Source organism: Panthera tigris, chromosome E2 (assembly GCF_018350195.1).
Source record: "Panthera tigris isolate Pti1 chromosome E2, P.tigris_Pti1_mat1.1, whole genome shotgun sequence".
Lineage (NCBI taxonomy): Eukaryota > Metazoa > Chordata > Mammalia > Carnivora > Felidae > Panthera > Panthera tigris.
Genome location: NC_056674.1, coordinates 20359940 through 20382873, shown reverse-complemented (window position 1 = coordinate 20382873; position 22934 = coordinate 20359940). Strand labels below are relative to the sequence as shown.

General features: G+C 49.9%; 1 protein-coding gene across 4 annotated transcripts in view; it reads right to left on the bottom strand.

Moving 5' to 3' along the window:
* The window catches only part of ANKRD27 (ankyrin repeat domain 27), a 51590-nt gene that overhangs the window by 18131 nt on the left and 10525 nt on the right, over positions 1 to 22934 (bottom strand). For all 4 annotated transcript variants that reach the window (XM_042968293.1, XM_042968294.1, XM_042968295.1 and 1 more), the window contains exons 2-18: positions 22653 to 22784; positions 16358 to 16468; positions 14353 to 14509; positions 13225 to 13379; positions 12737 to 12796; positions 12594 to 12647; positions 12426 to 12491; positions 12261 to 12337; positions 11471 to 11592; positions 9780 to 9858; positions 9151 to 9283; positions 4754 to 4846; positions 3521 to 3648; positions 2880 to 2962; positions 2401 to 2516; positions 1908 to 2000; positions 129 to 326 (exon numbers count right to left, since the gene is read on the bottom strand). In XM_042968293.1, coding sequence (XP_042824227.1) covers positions 129 to 326; positions 1908 to 2000; positions 2401 to 2516; positions 2880 to 2962; positions 3521 to 3648; positions 4754 to 4846; positions 9151 to 9283; positions 9780 to 9858; positions 11471 to 11592; positions 12261 to 12337; positions 12426 to 12491; positions 12594 to 12647; positions 12737 to 12796; positions 13225 to 13379; positions 14353 to 14509; positions 16358 to 16468; positions 22653 to 22781 — 1854 coding nt within the window. In that variant the 5' untranslated portion in view covers positions 22782 to 22784. The remainder of the gene's footprint in view (positions 1 to 128; positions 327 to 1907; positions 2001 to 2400; positions 2517 to 2879; positions 2963 to 3520; positions 3649 to 4753; positions 4847 to 9150; positions 9284 to 9779; positions 9859 to 11470; positions 11593 to 12260; positions 12338 to 12425; positions 12492 to 12593; positions 12648 to 12736; positions 12797 to 13224; positions 13380 to 14352; positions 14510 to 16357; positions 16469 to 22652; positions 22785 to 22934) is intronic.

The window sequence follows — 22934 nt, the reverse complement described above, 5'->3', positions numbered from 1 at the left end:
GTGCAGGCCAAGCTCTGTTCTCAGGCACTAGCGTGCAGTTTGTCCAGCGCGGCCAAGAGCTAATCTCTGGGCATTGATTTTTTTTTTGTTTTAAAGTCATATTGATGCTCGGAGATGAAAAAAGCTACCTTTGAGTTTAGGGCACACTTGAGGGGTGTTTCTTTCAGTCTGTTCTGGATCTCCGTGGATGCTCCATTTTGTAGCAATGTCTCTATGATGCCTTGGTAGCCCCAACGTGCAGCTATGTGGAGTGGGGTGTCTCCTTTCTCGTTACCAATATCCAGCCTGCATGACTGCACGTCATAGTAGACCAGAGCCTTCACACACTGCAAAGAAAGCGGGAAATGCCACCATTAAGTTACACGCTGAGCCTCGGGCGACGTCTGTGGATTCCACAGCCTCAGTCCACGTCCCAGGGGAATCTGGGCTCCTCTCACCAAGCAAGTGTGCGGGAACAGACAGACCTCAAAGGTTCCTTCCAGGTTACCTCATCAGGACACATCATTTTTTCTAAAGAACCCAACTGCCAATCAGTAAGAAAAGGCTGAATAAATTGTGATGTGTCCATGTGCAGAGAGGAGTGACCATAGCAGGCATGAGACCGCTATCCCTTGAATGCTTGCAACGTTGGCCCTTGACTTGCAACGTTCCTGGAGGGCTTGGATTTGGGGAGTGTTCCCAGTCCCCTAATGCGTAAGAGTGGCTCACTGCATCTAAATCGTGCAACAATGTGGTTTATGCTGAACACCTGCTTTCCTTACAGGAGTCTGGAATTCAGGTATGTGCCAGGCAGAGGGTATTCACCTGACTGGCTTCCAATAAAACCTTGGGCCTAGAGTCCCTAATGAGCTTTCCTGGTAGACAGCACTTCATATTTGCTGTTGTAACTCACGGCTGGATGAACCAAGTATGTCCTGCGTGTCTCCCTGGAGACAGGACGCTTTGAAGCTTGCACCTGGGGTCCTCCAGACTTCACCCACTCACATTTCCCTGTGGTGACTGTGCTTTGTGTCCTTTTGCTATAATCAGTCATAGCAATATGACCATAGGCTGAGTCCTCTCAGTCGTCCTAGCAAAGTACTGAACCAAGGGGTGGTCTTGGGGACACAGACACCACACATGTAACAGATCACTGGGTAGTGATTAAAGAACGGGCTGGATCTACATTTACTGACCTACAGGACTTCCATGATGCACTGGTAATGAAGTAAGTTGCATAGGGGCACCTGGGTGGCTCAGTTGCTTAAGCATCTGACTCTTGATTTCGGCTCAGGTCGCGATCTCATGGTTCGTGCGTTCGAGTCCCGCGTCAGGCTCCGCACTGTCAGTGCAGAGCCCGCTTGAATTCTCTCTCTCCCTCTCTTTTTTCCCCCCTCCCCCTGCCCTCTCTCAAAATAAACAAACTTAAAAAAGAAAAAGTTGCATAAAGACGTGTAGGGTATGATCTTGTTTTTGCACATCAACCACCTAATCCGGCCTCAACCTGTATAAACCCACCCCCGCGTTACCACACAGAGAAGACGGAGACAGAGTGGCTATGGCAAAATAACACACACACAGTTAAATGTTAAGTGGAGACAGAAATGATAGAATTTTTGCTATTGTTCCAAACCCCAAAACATAAAAACTGAATATGAACAAAGGTAAGAACCAGATGGCCGTGGGGATGAGTGACAATGATTTAATTTCAGGATAAGCTAACGGGCAATTAAAGTTTAGATTTCTGTTATTTCAGTAGAACATCTGCAATAAATTTAAGATGTTTTTAATTAAAAAGAAATTGCACGCCAAATGTTCCAATAACGATCGACATAAACTAACGATGTTAAACCCATCAGAAGTGCACCTCTCTCCAGGAGCGAGAAAGGGAAAGAACAGCTACTCTGGGAGCGGGAAGCGCCACTTACGTCTTCGTGGCCGTAGGTGCAGGCCAGGTGGAGAGGCGTGTTGCCGTTGTTGTCTTGCACCTCGGGGCTGGCTTTGTAGTGCAACAGCAGCAGCTTCCAAAGGAGAGGAGAGATCGGGTGAGCCCCAGCCCCCCTGGCCGCTGCAGGTGCACGCTTCCCGCGGGAGGCGTAGCCTGGAGCCCCACGGGGAGGTCGCCTGTTTCCAACAGCAACCGCATCTCCCTACACTACAGTTAAAATGATCCATCACTCCCAGCCTTCCCTGCGAAGCGCTGAGACACTCAAGGAAAAGGCCTAGAGCCCCACCCTCCTTCCCCGAAGCCATCCTGTTGTGTCAGGTCTACACCGAAGGGTCTTGTCCCATGGACCCACAGGGAGACCCCGGAGGCTCAGACGCACAGCCCTTCCCTGAGGCTGCAGCAGACCCAGGGTGCGACACAGGCGCATGACCACGAGGTCAGCACGCTGAGCCGGGGGTGGCGCCCCTGCTCACCGTCACGCTCTGATAGCCCTTCTGGCACGCGAGATGAAGCGGGGCAGACCCGTGATAGTCCGTGGCGTTTACCACCGCGCCTTTGGAAACCAGGAGGTCAATGAGGGATGCCTGCCCTGGGGAACAGAAGGATTGCACCACAGAGAAGGAAAGAGCAGAGGCTCTCCAAACCCTAAATGTGAAGCCCCGTTATTTTACTCTCTTCTCTGGCAGGAGACATGCCAGGAAGTGTTTTTCTGCTCGAGAGGAACCAGAGCTAACATCAAGTCAGACTCTACAGATTCAGGACACTGTAGGGTGTCTGGAGGGGGCTCGGCTCCGGTCCACCCCTCAGCAACAGAAGGTGGTGAAGTGGCCCATGGCACGGCCCCTTCCACCACCAACTCCCCCGCCCTGTCAGTCAGGCCTCTGCTGAACCACCCCCCACTCCATCCCTCTGCCTTAAAAGCCCAACCAAAGGCCAACCCAAAACCACATACCACAGAGGGCGGCCACATGGAGTGGTGTATGACCCCTGTCGTCTCTGGAAAATGGAGTGACAATGGAGGGATCGTTCAGCCTCCTAAAAGAGGAAGATACAGAAAAATATATCCTTGGAACGGAAGGGCAAAGCCTCTCCCTACCATGCTGGACATGCCAGGGTCCTGGGGCTAGCAGACAGATCTCAGGGTGTGAGCCAAGCTGGGTCTCTTTAAGAGCTTCCCAGAGATCATCCAGTCCCTGCTTGACCTCAGGCACGGTGAGGTGGCTGGTAGACTCCCTCCCCCCACCCACCCCCTCTAGGCCATGACATCCAGCGACACAGCCTGGAAACAGCCTGACGAAGGGAAGAGAAACCCAAAGGGTTACTGGGAGAAACTGACATCCCTCCCATCCTAAGATCTACTTTCTGAGGCTTGGCAGGCTCTGTGCCTGCCTACTCTGGCATCCCGCCCAGCAGAGTGCCAAGTATTTTTACGAACTTTATCCCATCTGATTCTCCAAAGAGGCGGGTGTTTTTGTCTCCACTTTACGGCAGCAGAAGCGGAGGGCAGCGAGGGGAAGGTCTTTATTCAAAACTGCACGACTAGTGTGAAAGCCCTGCCCTGCCACTTGCTGGCCTCCCCGGGGACCTTCTTACCCGGAGACCAGTTTCTCACAGTCATCGCAGAAGCACAGAGGATGACACATCCTTTGGACGGCATCTTTATCTTGGTCACCTTGGCTCAGAAGTCTTTCCACTTCTTTCTGGTTACCTGAGGCAATGTGCTAAAAAGTGACATCAAAAATACTGTTAATCGTAAGGAATTACTTGCTTTTTAAGGCGTGAATTTTTGGAGCTTCCTTGCAGAAGCCAGGATCTCTGTACAGATAAATGACACGACTTGCTCTTTGGGATGTGTTTCAAAATAACCTGGCGGACAGGGCAAGCGGGTGGGGGTGGAGACAAAAAAAGACGAAGATAGCCCCGTGGGTGTGCATTTCTACTCTGTTCACTTTTGGAAATGTTACAAATCTTCTGTAATTGAAAACAACAACGACGCGACAAAATTCCCAAACCAACGGTGGGGGGGGGGGACCACACCTCCTGAACCTCAGTGTGGACGCTGACTCCTCACTAGCACACCCCTCGGTGCTGTCCCCTTGTATTCTAACAGAGCCTTGGTCTGGAGGGAAAGGGAACGGCTGCAGTTAGCAAGAGATCCATCAACCAACAGGCCTACAGGGCTCACCCCTGCGATTCCTGGATGTGCCCCTCTCAGGAGATGAGATGTTCTTGGGAGCACGTTGCCCCCGGGGAGGCTCAGGGGTGCTCCACCAACACAGTGTGGTTCTGGGTAGCCAGAAGCACCCACAGGCTCCCGGAGGTGTGCCTTCACTCAGCCCTCGCCAACTACCCAGCAGGGCACCTTGTCAGCCTCCCAGGGCTCAATGCATGAGTGATGAAACCACCACCGGGCGCTGAGCTCCCAGCCTGGGGCGAGCTCCCACAAACACTGGCGACACGGGGCTCCTGGAGCCCAGGAGAGGTGTCAGCTCCGCAGAGGCCACCAGTGAGGCTCCACAGAGCAGACCACGGAGAACAAGTCGTATTTTGCCGAGGGGAGAGAGGACAGCCGGGCAGAGGGCTGTCGGCGAGGCCCAGTGCCCTTGGTGTGCTGGCCCCTCCCGGCTGTGGCACAGCACACCTGGGGGGAGGTAGACAGACATAAAAGCTCAGTATTCCGGCCACCCACCCGCCCGGAGCACAAAAGGAACCGTGGTGTGTCACCAAGCAGACCGCCCTGACGGATTCTGCAGAGACCCCAGAGATGCAGAAAGATGAAACGTTCCTCACACACCTGCGCCCACAAGGACGTCTTGGGTGTCTTACCTTAAACAGACAATCAATGGGAGTTGAAGTCATCTGAGACAGTAAGCTCATTCTCTGCTTCAGGAACAGCCTGTCACCGAATCCTTCAGACTCCTGCAGGAAAAACCCAACAATCTGTTTTATCAACTTGTCACAAGATGTCAGTGCAGATCCTTCAAAATGGAGAGCCCGGGAGCAGTCCTTGCTACTTTGCACAGAACAGGATCGGCAGTGCCTCTCTCCCTGAGCCAGACAGCAGATCCGCATCCGGCTGGGAGAAGCGCTTCCCGTCTGTCCCCACAGGAAGTGGCAGCTGTGATGGTCCCTTCCCGGTGGGGACGTGGGCGAGGGGTGGCACGCTGCCGATGCGCACCCGTGTGTGGAATGTGTCCTCGCTAAGTGTGGAATGTAGCGTGCACACACCATCACCCTCCAGATCGGAGCGTGGATTGTCCTGTCCTCCTCCTCCTCCTCCTCTCAAACTGCTGTCCTAACGCCTGCCTAGCCCTATCCCCTGCTACTTTATCTGGGCATACAGACGAGAAACCCATTTGACAGGCTGTTCTGCGCCTCCCAGTGTCAACCAGCAGGAGAGAGAGGGGTCTTGCCTTTCTAACATACTTCGGGAAATAGCAGACAATACGGCCACTGTTCCCAAATCCTATAACATACCGGGGTCCACCCCAAATAATAAACTCAGGTCTTCGTATTGCAGGTAATATCTACCTAGCTACAAAAACCTAAAATTGCATCCCTACTTTATGAAATAATCCCTAGCAAGACACTTCAATGCTCACCGGAGCACCTGCAAATTGACTAATGACAAATTAACTTCCTCAGAAGTTTCAGTGGGAAGTAAAGGGAGATGTCTTCCCCAGCCAGTTGCTGCTAGAAGAACCCCCCAAACCCTGACAAAATTATGGGAGAAGGCCCTTGATGGCCCTATAAGTTCTGACTTTAGAGATCCAGCTAAAGACAGAGCCAACAGCACCTCAAGGGATGGCCCATTTCTGGGGTCCTCTGTCAGACAGAGTCCCTCACACCAGCTGCCCTGAAAGGGTTAACCCGGCAAACACACACCAACCCCTCAGGGTGAGAGCCATTTTGCTCCCACCTACCATCGGCGATATAAGGCTCTAACAACCTGTTTTTATTCAGTGATTTATAGGCCATGCAGCTTAATGTCAGAGAAATGTCAAAGACATCGTTGCTCAGGTAAATCTGGGGTCCCTTCCTCGACTCTGGGTAACTACATGAATGGCAGTGATGAAGAGGGGCAAGCCCTGAGGTCCTGAATCTTCAAGGAGAAATGAGCTACCAGAAGAGACCACATATCAGCTCAGATCTATTTGGGAAAGGGGTAAATACTATTTATTAGAAGCTCAATAAAGAGACAAAGACCAGAAGCCCACAGAGCTGGAACAGAGTGCTCCCCGTTTTCTGGTCTACAAAGGTTAAACTAGAGTCATCTCAGTAATGCTCCTTTGCAAGAAGCTAGGCTTTATTTACGAGACTTTTAAGTCTTTATGCTTAAAGAATATATATAAGGTCACCTCAAGTACAATGATATCTTGGGGGGTAAACTTTCTGTGAAACAACATCGTGTTATATAAAGAAGGAATAGTAAAACATAATTTGATTTACTAATACTTAGTCCTTAATGCTTTTCAGAAACCTCACCCGCCGTGTGCGGATACACTTAAGCTCCTTCCCCAGGAAAGGACACCAACACAGGGCAGTGGCCTCCCACGTTCCAAGATGGAACTGCACTGCTGACAAGAATCCAGTCAGCAGCTAAGGCCGAGGCAACGCCACCGGGAGAATCTCAGTGCCGGCGTCACAAAAGACAAGGAAGCCGCACTACCTGCTCTGTCAATAAAGGTAAGGATCTCTCAGGCCTGACCCACTCAAGACCCAAGGGACTGGCTTCACGGCCAGCTGTAAGGATGATGCACACCTTGTCCCGACATCTGACAGGACCAACCACCCCCCACCCAGGAAGGCAGGACCAGGACCAGGGTCAGACACCCCGGACAAGAGGGGCACACTGGGCTGTGTCCCTACCTCGCCCACCCAAACTAATGGCCTTCCTTGGGGCCATCCACGCAGGATGCACCAGAGGACCAGGAAACAGAGATGCCCGGATGCAGGGGTGTTGGAAGAGCAAGTTAAGGGCACCAGGATCGTCTTCTGCTTCACAAAGGCACTTTCAAATACCCTATTTGTTTCTTGTAAACTCCCAACAAGAGGTCAAACATACAGCATCGTCTTCAGTGTAGACAAGAAATGGACATAAACTTAGAGAGACAGCCTTGTCCAGGGCAAACACAAGTTATCAGGCTCAAGCCAACACCAGCACAAGAAGGGCCACCCCTCAACACGCCCCCCAGTCCAGGGGCGCCTGGCTGGCTCTGTCGGTGGAGCATGCGACTCTGGATCTCGGGGTTGTGAGTTCAAGCCCTGTGTTGGGTGTAGAGATTACTTAAAAATAAAATCTTAAATAAATAAAAATCAAAAAAACAAACAAACAAAAACCTCTCCCCATCCCACTTGGGACATTGTATGAAGTCAAAGTGGATGTGGGAAGCTGACTGCTGCTCTGTGGTCAGCCACCTCCTTACGCTCTGGTCAAAGGCTTCAAGCATTGTGCTTCCTGCCTACACACCACAGAAAGTAAGCAGTCAGGGTGGCCATGGTGCAGGACGGGGACGGCAAGGGGAAAGCTGCACCCTCAGGAGGCGGGCACCTCCCTCCAGGTGACCAGGAGCACCCCTGACCCCACGAGGGACGTCAGGCAATTCCTACCATCAGCCTACGTGCCAACAAGAGGAGCATAATCTCAAATTTTCCTTAAAAATATAATTGCATAGGCACAGAAAAAAGATACGTACCAAAAGGTTAGTAAGTCATCTCCAGCTAGTGAGTTTATGAGAGGTATTTATTCTCTTCACTGCAACTTTATACAGCTGGCCTGGCCCTTGAACAACACAGGTTCGAAGTGTATGGGTCCACTTATATGGCGACAGACACAGCACAGTACTCTAAATGTATTTTCTCGGCCTTGTGTTTTTCTTAATAATGCTTTCTCTTCTACAGCTTACTTCAAGGATACGGTATAGAATATGTACAACATACAAAATATCTCTTTTTTTTTTTAGGGTGTTTTTTTCTTTTTTTTTAGGTTTTTAGTTAATTATTTATTTATTTTTGAGAGAGAGAGAGAGAGAGAGAGAGAGAGAGAGAGAGAGCGCAAGTGCACGAGCAGGGGAGGGGCAGAGAGAATGGGAGACACAGAATCCGAAGCAGGCTCCAGGCTCCAAGCTGTCAGCACAGAGCTGGACGCGGGGCTTGAACTCGTGAACCCTGAGATCATGACCTGAGCCGAAGTCGGACTCTTAACTGACTGAGCCACCCAGGTGTCCCCCAAATATGTCTTAATTGACCCTTTATATTATTGGTAAGGCTTGTGGTCAACAGTAGACTACTCGTAGTTAAGTTTTTGAGGAGTCGTAAGTTATACACCAATTTCCAACCACGCGGGGGGTCAGCAACTCTAATCCCTGCGTTGTTCAAGGGTCAACTGTATATTGCAAATATTGTTTGTAAGCAAGTATTGGTTTTCTCATCAGAAAAAAATACGACCACTGTTTTGGGGAAAAACAGTGTAAAATGCCATATATGATATAAATTATGTGAAGTATACACGGATGGGGGGACAGGAAAGCACATACACATGTTAACAATGAATGAAGTCAGGGGAACCGTTTTTACCCAAGTGCACCTGTCTGGGCAGGCCTATGGGTATTTTCCAGATATATTAACTTATCATTACTTTGGGAGATTCTGACATCAGCAGAAAATTAAGATCAAGGGAGTGTTCAATCCTCAGGACTCCTCGTGTGTAATACAGGAATCTCTTCACTTTACTAATTTTAACTTTGTGATTTCTGGGGGTACGGTCACATTTTGCTGGCTGGTGAAAACAGGCCAGCAACGCAACCCCGGTTTAAGATTCTCATATTTCACGTAGAAATATAATCGCTTCCCCTAAGCAAAGCTTGCCAAGAAAATAATAAGACCACTGAGTCCTAAAATTGCATTTATTAATAACCTCATTTCTTGCCTACATACCCAAACTCATGGTTTCTAGCTTCCCCCTCCTGCCTACGCTTTTGAGGATGGTGACGATTAACGAAGCACGATTTTAACCACGTGAATCCCGGTCGTAATCTGCCACTTCCACAACCAAGTTTAGCACTTCAGTCTGCTAGGTGACTGTCAAGTCTCACAGCCCTTAGACAACAGAGGCCTCGTTCTTGGGGGACATTTAAGAATCCCCTTCCTCACCCCCCAACCTCAGAACCCTATCGAACATGCCCTGACACCCACAAAGAAAGGCCAGGCAGGAGGGATCTTACAGGCGGCTTGACGGAGAGGCTTCCTTGCCGAATGTATTCGATTGCAGCCTCAATGGAGGTCAGGCAGTACCCCAATTCATCTTTTGCTGAGCTGCTAAATCTGAAGTTTTTGATATAACTCAGGTTTGCCATCCTATCAAAAGGAAGAAAAAAGTTTCATTGTTGTACATCCCATTCACACCTCTCCACAAACAATGCAGTCACTCAAGCTGGCATGAGTGACTGAAGTCCGTTAGCTCCGGGGACCTATGACTGCTACCCCCTTAACCTCTAGCGCATGTGCAATTAGGAAAATAAGTAAAACCACCTGGTCCTTTCCTGGAGTATGCTAGTTTTTAAAAAGCTGATTACTGTAAAGCGAACCAGGGGTTCCCATCGGAAGAGGATGGGCTTTGGAGTCGGAACTGAAGCCAGCTTCCTGTTCCATCACTGACTAGCTGTGTCTTCCAGAACAAGAAACATAAGCTCTGTGGGCCTCAGTTTCCCCATCTGGAAGTGGAATGATAGCCACCCCCCGGAACTGGTGTAGGGCAGGCACAGCAACGGACTCACAAGGGGCGCTCAATCTCCTGCAGTTAGACTAAAACCATTTTGCCATTTTCAAAAAGTATTTCAACAGAAAATATTACCAATTAGGGATCTCCGTTTTCACAAGCAAATATAACAGGACTGATAACAGATCATCAGCACACATGGTCTCCAAGTTAACTGCAGGAAGGAAACACATGTTCGAAGCCAGCGTGAGATTCAAACAGACCAACAAGCATATCAACTCCCCACCATCATCCAGCCCACACAACCACAATCCAGTAAGGCTACGCCTCAGGGACCGGTTCAACTATGATTTTCTTTACAGTGTCCTAAATAGACGTCACATTTGAGGGGAATGCCTAGCATTCTCAGAACACGTGCAAAAGAAGGGGGTTCCCAGCAGACTACCCCTCGCCACCTTCCAGGATGGTTAGAGTCAGTGAAGGTGGGCAGAGGTGTGCCCAGAGCCACCTCGAAAAGTCTCTTCCCTCCTGAGATTATTTCCGTTTTACGTACTGCAGATCCTAATGCTCACATTTAGCCTGTTTCCATTTTCTCCCCTTCGAAATTTTAATGACTCCATTCACTCATCATTCTAAAAACTCGAATAGCACAAAAGAGCAATCTGTGACCGTCTCTCCCAGCCCTGCCAGGCAGTCTTCTTCCCCTAGATGCTACTGCTGTGGCTTCCCACCTGCCTCTCCAGAGATAGTCTAGGAACTCGCCGTCGTGCACATACAGCCGCCTCCTTTTTCTGGAATGCTGTTAGAAGTGTACCATATACACTCCCATTTATTTCACTCGACGTGCTTTGAAAATCATCCCCTATCTGGGCACACAGATATGACTCCCCTTCACTTTTTTTGTCTTAGCTTATTTTGCTTTACTTTTTATAATGGAAAATTTTAAGCATACACAAAATTAGGAAGAGTGGCCTAATGAACAGTCGAACCCCCATGTACCCATCACCACCTTGGCTCATTTTTCTTTAAGATTAAAGGTGTTTAATTTTAGCCAAGGAATGTTATCAACCAAACATTGTCAGACTGGAACACAACTGCAGAAGGGGCCAGTGGACAATTCGGCACTGGACCAAACGAATACCACCCCCACCCCAGTGCTGTGACAGGTTCAAGAGAACACACAATAGGAAGTTTAAAGTCAATCATACACGCTCCTGCACCCAGGCAAGTTCAGACTCGAGCAGACAGTGTCATTCACTTCGCAAAGTCAGGTTCTCAAAGGACCTGCGCAGCTTGGATTCTGATTTATATATCAGCTGCATGATGTCCATGCAGGTGTGGGGCAGCCTGGCTCATTTTTGAGGTCGCTGCTTCTCTGCCACCATTTTCTTACCCGAATCATACCTACCTCTTCACCCCCATTACTAGGCACCCACGCATCAGAGCAGACTCCAGGGGGCTCATGCTGGAACACTCTGCTGCACGTGAGCCCATCTGTATGATCCTTTAAGATAACACTGCTCCGGGGTGCCTGGGGGGCTCAGTCGGTTAAGTGGCTGACTTCGGCTCAGGTCATGATCTCACGGTTCGTGGGTTCAAGCCCTGCATCGGGCCCTGTGCTGACAGCTCAGAGCCTGGAGCCTGCTTTGGATTCTGTGTCTCCTTCTCTCTCTGCCCCTCCCCAGCGCATTCTCTCTCCACCCCCCACTCAAAAAATGAATAAACATTAAAATAAATTTAAAAACAAATAAGAGAACACTGCTCCTTGACAGATCTGCATGTGGATGTATCTACGCCCCGGCCGGCCCCCTGCCCCAAGCACAAACCTCTCTGGCTGGGAGACTGTGTAATTAGCTGTACCACCTTCCGCAAACAAACCAGCTTCTGCTGCGGAGAGGTGCATTTGTTCAGCTGAGCCAGCTCTCTCTTTGCACGAGGTATGTTGAAGCTGTGAAAAAATTTGGAAAGTGACAACTTAAGACCACAGTGTAAGGGCCCTTCTTCCCTGGCCTATTACACTGCTTCCCACAAACTGTAAGTAACGAAAAACACGCACAGAAACTCAGAAGCAATCTGACTCAGGTCAGTGGCAAAACTCAACATCTCTGAATGTCCCACTCAGTATGCAAAATGATATTATAGCTGCACCAGAAAATTAGGGGGGGAAAAAAAGTCCTTAGCCCCAGAGTGAAATAGCTCCAAGGGGTTAAAACAGTTTAAACATAACCACTTTAGATAGTTTTGTATCCTAATGGAATGGAAATTAACTCAAAAGCCAGTGCCTCTCTGGCAGGCCTCCCTCAGACAGGCAGGTGAGGAGAGACGCCCGCACACAGGACCCACCTGGGCGAGCGGTGGGCCTGCCAAGAGACCAGCTGTGCCAAATCCCACCCTGGAGCTCCCAACCAGCTGGCATGACAGGTGCAGGACGGTGACAGCCACAAAACACTCATCTGCCAACCTCGGCCCTTTATCTCTGGTCACAAATACCCCGCACTGCTCCTCAGTATGAATTAAGTCAAACCAGCGTGCGGTCCCTGCCACTGAGAGCCCTGCTTCCAGAAGAAGCGGCCCCCGCCGCTGAGGACGCCGAGCTCCTGCAGCACATACCCTTACCTGCACTCAGGTTTCACACCAATATCCTTCTGCTGAAGATCCTGAAGGCTTCTTGTGATTTTGTTAAAGGCAGCATCCTAACAACAGATTTTTAACGAGGCTTCAGATTTCTTAAAAAGTTTCAAAGGCGGCTTCCAACCGGGATGACAGCGATTTAGAACCTACCTCGCTTGCCTCCATGGTCCCCACATATTTAAAGATCAGGTCATAAATATCGTGCTGGACATACATCTGTGGAATCAACGAACAGACCCCCGTTTGGGGTGTGCAGAGGTGACAAGGAGCGCCCCTGGCACCGCTGCCTTCTCGCCCCTCGCCGCCCTGACCTCTTACCTCCACTGCCTGCTTCAGCAGGTTCATCTGGGCCTCCTGCTTGGCAAGCATTTTCTGCGGAACAAGAAGGTACCACCGTTAAAGGGCTTAGATCGGCATGTGGGCAAACCGTAGTTCTCTCTCTCGGAGGTCCTGCTGCTTACCAGGTGAGAGTCCCTCAGAAGCTGCTGGAGGCATTTGGTGTAGAGAGCATTCACCGAGTCCTGTGCAACACAGAGAAACCGGTCACTCTCACAGTCCGAGGCCACGACACAAAACCCAGAACGTGTAATGTGTCCCGGAGTGAGAACATCTCGCAAGATGTATTTCCTGCACTGAGGTCCTAACACAAGCTTATCAAATAAATTATGTGATTTTTTTTCAATTTTTTTTTTTTAGCTGTATATGCATGAAGGGCAGGAGAAAATTTCCTTTGGGGTTAACATAGGTGATACTAATATTCATCTTTATATTCGTCATGTTCAAGCGTTCTCCGGTGGCTTGTACTACTTTTACAGTTAGAGAGAAACATTTAAACAAAACTCCCAACAGCGGAGGCAGCAAAGTTTCAGAGTGAACTGAGAGGGATCCCCGTGCTCTTGAACTGGCCTGAAACAGAGCATGTCTGGCAAAACAAGACACAGCTACTGACTATGTGATGACGCAGGCTCTTTCTTTCACATTCCCGGAATGTTCGCTGGAAAGAGGCAATGCTCCTATCAAATCTCTCCGCGTGTCTTCCCAAAAACTCTCTCACATCTTCGATGGTTTTCAGGGAAAAGGGATCTGAAGATGTTGAAGGCTCTTCTGAAAAAGAAACAGAGGGTCAGAATGGCTGAAGCCTTCACGGTTTCCTAATGGGGCAAGTACCACATCCTTTGCCCTGCTTCCCCAGGATCTGGAGCCCCATCTCCCAGAGGAGGATAGGAATTATTTCAAGATTCTACCCAAGAGCAGCCCAGTTACAGGACAGCTCAGGGTCCAGAGAGCCCGGTCCTCTTGAAGCCCTTTCCTTGGACAAAACAATTTGGGACCATGGGCATGACCCATGAGGCTCTGGTGAGGAAGCCCTGACTCCTGACAATAAAGGCCTCAGAGCACATCTGGCACACTGTTATCTCGATTTCCTGGAACAACTGAAGAATTATTATTTATTAAAAATAATTAGCTCTCTTGGGGTGCCTGGGTGGCTCAGTCGGTTGAGCGACCGACTTCGGCTCAGGTCATGATCTCACGGTCCGTGAGTTAAAGCCCCACGTCAGGCTCTGTGCTGACAGCTCAGAGCCTGGAGCCTGCTTCAGATTCTGTGTCTCCCTCTCTCTCTGCCCCTCCCCCACTCATGCTCTTTTTCTCTCTGTCTCAGAAATAAATAAATAAACATTAAAAAAATTTTTTTCTTGAATGACTCTCAGAGAGGCACAATAGTGAAGCTGGAGGGCAATAACGGTAAAGAGCAGCTCTAAAGCTGAGGCCCAGTCAAAGCCAGGACTCCCGTTCTGCACAACTCCAGGGGGCAACATTCACACAGAGATCTACATCAATATTGCCTCCTGGAGTTGTGTAACGTCCAACCTGTGCAACCATACATGGCAGACCCAAGCCACATCGTCTTGGCTCTGGATGACTTTTTGATTAAGTCCTGGGGGAGTTACTATAACGTTATGCAGGTTTCCAGTGGGCTCTTGAATAGTTTATAGGATGTTAATAACAGCTTTGTCAGGAGGAAGTTCAAGAAACACAATTCTCCAGATCAGGAGAAAGGGGTTTTCTCCCAGAATACCTGAACTCTCTCTCTTTTCCAAAGGGTGGGCTATACACAGTATGCTGAAACTTTCTTCTTTCTCATTGTAGAAAGTTTCTTCAAAGAGAATGGGCACTGAGAGAAGACAGGCGAAGCCGGCTCCTAATTTGATCCTGTTTCCTTGTATAAAGACATCCTGGAACAAGAAAGGCGTCCCTGCACCCACAGCCGGTGGTGCCCGTCCATCCGCTCTCAGCCTACAGCGCACTTCTAACCTTCCCACCTTCACTCCAGTGTGGGTTTGCAGTGGGGCCCGGTGGGGGGGGGGGGGTGGCACGCATGAATACTCTTCTGTTTTGCTTTTTGATACAAAACTGTTTTCTTTCCCCTTTGCTCACCCTGCAGCTGCGGCTCCTTAGTACTCTGATCCTTTTTAAATATTGTGGCAGAGAAACATGCTGCTCTCAGAGCAGAAGAAAACCTGTGCCTCTGGGAAAGGAGGAAGGAAGAAGGCTCTTCTAGAATGATCCAGCATGCATGCGGCAGTCCTGCCCACATTCACCACTCTGGCCGTGGCCGGGGTGCCCGGGCAGACAAGCCATAAGCCTGATTCCCATGTTTTCTGTGTGGATTTGGGTTCCTCAAAGACAACAAACTCACAGTGACCAGCAGGGCTAACAGGGCTGCTGACCCCAGGCTGGTGCACCGGTGACCCTGTGTCCCCTCCCTCCCCTCCCACCACAGGGCTGACGAGCCCTGGCTGCCGGGTCCGAGGGACCAAGCCACAGCACCAACACCAGTGCAACTGGACCCACGCCAGGCCTGGCGAGGAACGGACCTCCCTGTCTCAGAATCTTTCTATCTCAACCTAAAAAATAAGAAAATGCAGGGCATTTGGGTGGCTCAGTTGGTTTAGCATCCGACTCTTGATTTCGGCCCAGGTCGTGTCTCATGGTTGGTGGGGTCGAACCCCGCGTCGGGCTCTGAGCTGACAGGATGGAACCTGCTTAGGATCCCCTCTCCCCCTCTGCCTTTCAATCTCTCTCTCTCAAAATAAATAATGAACGAAAACATAGACCCCAAAGTTAAACATCAACAATGAGACAGACAACGTGTCTCCTGTCACAATACACTGAGAAAGATGAAACACCCTTCTCACCATGAGGAAACCTCTGAGAACCCCATGCTGAGGAACAGTCTACAAAGCAAAACATAACTGTCAATGTCACGAAAGACAAAGACAGCCTGAGGACTGTTCCAAATCGAAGAAAACTAAAAAGACCAACAACTGAATGCATTGCATGATCCTGGATCTAAAAAGAAAAAAAATTTTTTTTTCTATAAAAGGGAATAACTATTTGTATCATTAGCACAGTTTGTATGAGGACAGTATCCTATTGATGGTAAATATTGAACAGTATCGTATTATTAAATTTCTGGAGTGTGATCACTCTGCTGTAATGATGCAGGAAATCCACGTTTTAGAATAAAGGGACGTGGTGTCTGTAACTCACACTTACTTTTTCTGAAAAACGTTCAGAAAAAGTAATGATAGTGTGTGGGGGATGGGAGAGAGGGACAGACGAAACAAATGGGGCCAAAATGCTAACAGTTGAGCTGGCTGGGGGAAGAGTATATGAGAGTTCCTTGTACTTCACTGAAACTTCCTGTAGGTTTGAGATGATTTCAAAACCGTGTTTTTTAAAGATTTAAAATTCATCCCTGATGTCCAGTTTGTGGCCCGGAAACCAACGAGCGCTCAGGAGCACTTATCAGCAGGAGGCCCACGGGCTGAGGGAGAGATGCCCGCCCTCCCCATCCCCCCCCCACCCCCCCACCCCCCCCTCCCAGGCAGAGGTCTAGCCAGGCCCTGCTCGTGACTAGTATCTCCTCCCACCCCACGGGGCTGCTGCTGTGTGTGTCAGAGCCATCACTTAACACAGATGGGACAGGGTGAGAAGCAGGTCTCCCTGCCCTCCTCCCCCCCTCCCCCCTCCCAAGCACTGAGAGAGTGATTCAGGGCGACCCAAAAAGAGATGAATACCTTTCCATTCAAGGTCTGAAAGTGTTCTTCCACTGGTACCAAAATATAGGACTCAAACTGACATGTAGACTGAACATTGCTTGACAAGCTTCCCTTGCAGGGCACCAGGACCTGGAAAAAAAAACGAGGGTGAATGCTAAGAGATGGGCCACGTACAGCTTTGGCAGGACGGGCTGCATCCAGCTGTGGGGACCTACTGGCTGACGGAGCCGAGTGACGGGGGTGATGAAGTCCTGGTGACAAAGCTGCGCTCCCCACCTGGGAAGAGGGGCAGGCGGTCACAGGCGCCCTGGGTCCTGCCCCACGGCCAGTGCCAGGTGCCCCACTGTATTCTCAGCAGGCTCAGGGATGGTTCCAGATGAAGACGGGGTAGTTTGGGAAAGTGAAACTAAAAAGGCACACGTAGTCCTGCCACCTGAACGAGAAACCCTGCACCTCAAAGACAGCTTCCTTCCTGTCTTTTTTCTCTGCCTTTTTTTTTTAAGCCTAGTCATGATCATAGTTTGTAATGTGAGCCACAGAAACACAACTTCCTGTGTAGACTCTCACCGTCACCAAGGTGTCTTGGCGTGCCAGACTCTGTCTTAGGGGGAGGCTCAACATGAGACGTGAACTTTGGCCCGACCGTGGCCACCACGCCGACTGGGCACCAACAAGCGAGTCTGCATGGCTCAGGGACTCTCTCAAACTCAAGTGTACCCAGAAGGAAGATGAGGGCCTAGTCCCTCAGAGCCCCCTCTCCTAAAGCAACCCAGCACAAAGCAAACGGCTTCTGCACATATCCCCATCATACATACATCCCCAAGGAAACTGAGGCTCAAGGGAGCTGAGGAACCTGTCCAGGGTCACACGGCCAGTGAGTGGCGGCGCCATGACTCAAAGTCCTGCCACTTCCTGGAGCCAGTGCTGGGAGCTCAGCCCAGGGCTGGCTGGACGTCCCCCTGCAAAGACACCGTAAAACTGTGCAGCCGTCGAGAGCGGCTGTCATCAGGGGCTTCCTCAGGCAGGGTAGAAAGAGCAGCATGGCCTCGCCCCCCATGGGGGACACGCCAACTCCTCGCAGCAGAAAAAGGAGGCACTTGTTGACAAAAGAACGCAGCCCTGTCGATGAAGTGGCTCACCCCTCCTAAACAAATCAAGACTGAATCAGATCAACGTCTAGATTTAACTACCAATTTCAGGAAACGCAGGAAACAGAGGACCACCGTCAACACCACCATGGGACTGCAACTGGCAAAAGTCAAAATGCAGGAAACTACAGGGTGAATGACCCAGGGGAATGAATCTCAAAGAAAGAAAGGAAGGAAAGGAAGGACAGGACAGGACAGGACAGGAAAGGAAAGGAAAGGAAAGGAAAGGAAAGGAAAGGAAAGGAAAGGGGAAGGAAGGAAAGAAAGAAGGAAGGAAGGAAGGAAGGAAGGAAGGAAGGAAGGAAGGAAAGAAAGAAGGAAGGAAGGAAGGAAGGAAGGAAGGAAGGAAGGAAGGAAGGAAGGAAGGGAAAGAAAACAAGAAAGGGAAAGATAAAACTAAAAAGACACACAAAGCTGTGGTGATGGTTTCAGAAGGCTACACAAATGTCAAAACTGACCGCATCTCACACACGCAGTATGTGTGGCTCTGCGTGCTCCAGTTTAGCTCAGCAGTGAGGAGAAAAGACAGACTTAAAGACTCCTCAATCCAACATAACTTGTGGACCTCCTCTGGATCCTGATCTGAACAAACCCACTGCAAAACAGACAAACAGACAAACAATTACGAGATGGTTTGGGAAATTTGACTAGATAGTTGGCAACACTGAAGAATCGTTAAGGAAATTTTTTAGCTGTGATAATGGCATTGTGGTTACATTTTTTAAGAGTCCTTATCATTTAAAAACACATCCCTAAATATCTTCAGACAAAACCACATGACAACCTGACACAATTTTTCTGGGATTTGCTTCAAAAGAATCCAGTAGCTGAGAGCGGAGGGCAGGAGGGAGCAGAAATGACATGTGACCAGCCACTGAACTGATCACTCCTGAAGCTGGGTGACAGATGCATGGGGCTCTTTATATTACTCTTTCTTCTCTTATCAAATGTTTGATATTAAGCTTAGTTGGTAGAGCATGTGACTTTTTTTTAACGTTTGTTATTTTTGACAGGAAGAGAGAGGGACGGAGTGGGAGTGGGGAAGGGGCAGAGAGAGGGAGCGTCAGAATCTGAAGCAGGCTCCAGGCTCTTAGCTGTCAGCAAGAACCCAACGCGGGGCTCGATCTCACAAACCACAAGATCATGACCTGAGCCACAGTCAGACGCTCAAACGACTGAGCCACCCAGGCACCCCATAGAGCATGTGACTCTTGATCTCAGGGTCGTGAGTTTGAGCCCCACGTTGGGCACTGAGATTACTTAACAAAAGATATTTTTAAAACACATATAATTTTAAATTTTAATACAAGTAAAACTTAAAGAAAAGGAAGGCCATCAGATAGAAGCATGAATTGAGAAACAGCCTCATGGTCGCAGGGAGCACAGAAAGTAGAGCCTGGGGACCTGAGAGCTGGCACAGGCAAGAGAACACCATGAACCAGGAGGGGGACTGTTTATCGCCCAAACTCAGGGAGGCCCAGAGATGGTCCCATGCCCGCTCCATGGATGAAGGAGTCCCACAGTCCCACGTGAGAGACCAGGAACTTTTGAGGTGCCTCGGAGAACCTCACCCCAACTGTAATTCCATTCTATTTAGCTGTTTACGTGCGCCTTCTCTGCCCCCCTGATTTGAATAAAGCGTGACCGGCTCCTGCTGTACTGGATCCCCATTCCTGCTCACTGTTCGACAATACAGTAGGCACCCGATGAGTGTTTGTTGAGTGATCAGGGGTCCTCTAACATCAAGGGCCCCCCAGTTTCAGGTAGATGCTGCTGCCTGGAGCATTTCATTACAGGCAGAAGGCAGGAGCCGGGCTCCCTGGCCGAGAGTTGGGTAAGGAAGCCAGCCCCTGGAGGGCAGAGACGAGGAGCAGTAGTGAAGCTGCCCACAGGACGCGGGGTCAAGTGCAAGCGCCTCGGGGGCCCTCCCAAGACAGAGCTTGAGACTTCTTGAGCAGACCTCATGGAGATTACAGTCTACGTGGAGGCCACAAAGTTTAGTGTCTCTGAGTAGATCCTAGGTTGGGGACCTGCTTATTTCAAAGATTAACAATAAAACTTTTTACTCTAGCCCCTTTATAAAGAATTTTTATACAACAGTAATTAAATAAAGGACAGTAGAATAAAAGCAAGAATCAGCATTAGCGTGCTGCTACTCCAGGGTACGCTCCGGACCCCTCTCCAGGCCACGTTAGGCACTCCACGGGAGCCCAGGATGACCTCTGTCCTGACACTCATTCCTCTGAGCTACCAACGGCCTGCTTCTGGAATTCCCTGAAGGCGTGCCGTGCTCCCCACCCACCTGTGTGATCGTGGAAACCCAGCACAGTGCTGGGCTGGCACGTAGCGGGTGCTCAATAAACGTTTGTTGGCAGGATCTACGCTAAACAAGAGCTGAGAACTGGAATACAGACCTCAGTGCCCTCAGCTGGCCTGTCTAGGTATTTTACTTGGAAGTCAGTTCTTTGGAACTCGGAAGACATGCTGACAGGCTCCCAGGCGGGCCCTCAAAAGCCTACGTACCCCATAATTAAAAGATCGCAAGGAGAGGAACAAATTTAATCTCCCTTTGAAATTTGTGTTTTTCCTGTAGGCAAACGGCCCCACCCCTAATCCACCTGGGAATCCTTGATACCCCACGGACAAGAGCCCCAGGGAAGCAGCGGGCCTGCCCAGCCCACTCTGAAGAATCCACAGTATATAATTAGCTGGGTGCTAATTAAATAGAAGCAGTGTGGGGGTGTCACAGGCCTCTGGGGTTGGAATCTGGGAAACACGGGGAGTAAGAGCTTCCTGTCCAGTCAGAGAGCAGGTGATGGCAGGAGGCGCCTGCCTGGATGCAGGCATCTGAATCATGGGAAGGTTTTAAAAGGAGTCAAACTCAAGGAGGGAGGAGGCAGGGGAGGGGGGCAGTCAGGTGCACCCTCAGCTGCCACACACTGTCACAGGAGGATGAGGTGGCCAACCAGCTATGCTTTAGAAAGGAGTGTGAGGGGCAGGTAAACCTGACTGGGGGGAACACATGTTCAAAAGTGACGATCACAGTTTTTTAGAGCCCAATAAACAATTCTGATGCCCAGGGCTGATTCAGGGGCAGCCAAACTTGGCCCGATGGCCAAACCCCATGGGAAGAAATTCAGCTTTCACCCGCTGGGGCGGCAGGGATCCCTGAGCGGTGGCAGAAACAAGTACTCTTCCAGAGGCTACTGGAATATTCTTTTCTCATTCCACCAACAGAAGTGGACAGAATACTACTATGGGTTAGCCCATCACACAGCTGAGAGGGGCAGGAGCGAGCCATCAAGATGGGACCGGGCTGAGGCAGACAGCGGCGGTTAGCTCCTTCCCACTGTGACTTCTGCTGGCAAGCTGGCCTCACTGATTCTCTCCCATCTACTGAAGGCCAGAAAGTCAGTGCTGCGAAATGTGGGCCCCAGACAGCTGCTGCCGGACCCTGCAGATCTCAGGAGCGGCTGGAGTAAGGACCTGGGGGCCACCGGGAGCTCGGGATGACACAGTTTATGAAGAATCTCCTGTTCCTTGAGGTAGCCAGAAGGAAGGTGACCGAGATGCCGGAGTTCACATTCAGGATTTCCCTTTCACTGAAGTGAGCTCGAGTGGGAGTCCACTGCTTGCAGCCAGAAAAGCATCTACCTGGGGACAGGAACCGTGCTACGTGCTGGCAACACAATCTGGCAAGACAGACGGGTCCCACAGGGTATTCATAGCATGGCATTATTAAAGAGCAAGAGAAAGTTACACGTAGTATGCTCTTATCTAGACAGTATTTTTTCAAATATAGGACAGAGATGGGGAGGACATACATCCCATATTCGGTCAGTTAACGTATCTGCTTTGTGTCCTGTACTTCTTCCCTGTGACATGAACCACAGCTGTAATTAGTACGTATTTGCCATCTCCCCCACTAGAATTTAAGCTCCATAAGGGTAAAGACGGTGAAACATATTCCTATATATTCCTGTTTATTGCTGAACCCTCAGCATTAAACATGGTACCTTGCTCAGAGTAGCATTTAATAACTGCCGTGAAATGAACAGATGATAGTGTCTCTGGTGAACTTTAGAAGCTTCTTATTTTCTTCTTGGAAACAGCTATAGTCTTCAGTTGCTTTAGTGTGTGTGTGTGTGTGTGTGCACGCGAACATACATATATAGACACACACACGTGTATACATTATACATAATGAACTTTGTGACTTCTTCAAACCAAAGTAAAGTAACTCTGGGACAAATCTATGAATCACAAAGTGGACCCTAAAACCGGGGAGGAACTTGGGGAAAGCAGGGTGTGGTGGCCGCGGGACAGAAAGGGGAAGGTGAAAGTCAGCTCCCGTTTCCCAGACAAGGCAGCCAACAATGAACGTGCAGTGAACCTGAGTAAACTGCCTTCTCCTCCAGCTCAAATCCTTGGCCGCAAAGCAGGAACCCGGTCTGAGAAGAGGGCAACACACGTGAAGAAGCACAAAGGCAAGAAAACGAGCAGGCAGCAGCCCGAAGGCACAGAGCATTCTGTGTGGCACAAGGCCGTGTACACAAGAGGCCGCCGCTGTCACCACCCGAGCACCGGAAAGGTCTGCGCTGCGGGGCCTGCCTCCCTGCAGGCAGCAGGCGCCCCAGCGACAAACCGTGGTTTCTCTTATGTGCTTCCCTCCTCCTGCAATCTGGATGCCTCGATTATTCCACCAGGTCCTCCCCTTTAGGAAATGCCTTCCACAGCAACGTACGAATGCGTTTATAGCTCCCTTATTCCATGCAAGTGAGCACACACCTCACAGACAAGGAGCCTGAGGCCCTGAGGGAAATATGACATCTGCCCCCAGAGGCCCTCATGGTCAACATGGAGACAAGAGAAACAGAGGTGAATACCATGAGATCAACGTCATCAGGGGCAGTCAATAATGTCATCAGAGAAAGGATTACACCCGAGGCTGGTGCAACACCAGGAGGCTTCCTGGAGGAGGCAGCTCGTGGTGGTCCCTCTCTGTTTGTTCACATACTGAGCGCGGCCAGGGGCTTGTTATACTGAGCAAGTTTGTAACTGACTCCCTCTATGCTTAACCAAATTCGACAGTATGTCTGGCCTCGTCGGCGCTGCCTGGTCCACGCCTAACGGAGAAGGATGACCCTCAGGCTTGAGGCACTTACAATGCCATGGATTTGGGCCACCTTGTTGCATAAGTCAGGACGCCACTTCTGAAGAGCCAGATAGAAAGGATTTTTCAGGAGATCTTCGTCATATAGAGCCATATGGACTTCAGATGGGGCAGAGACCATCTCCTGGGACAAGGAAAGAAAAAGCAGTAAATGACCACTTTCAGATTTATATAACACAGAAAAGTCCTGTTCTGGCAACTTCTAAAAAGCATCTCTGACATGTATTATTCTACTCTACAGACTTAACACCCCATCAGGAAATATCAAAGATAA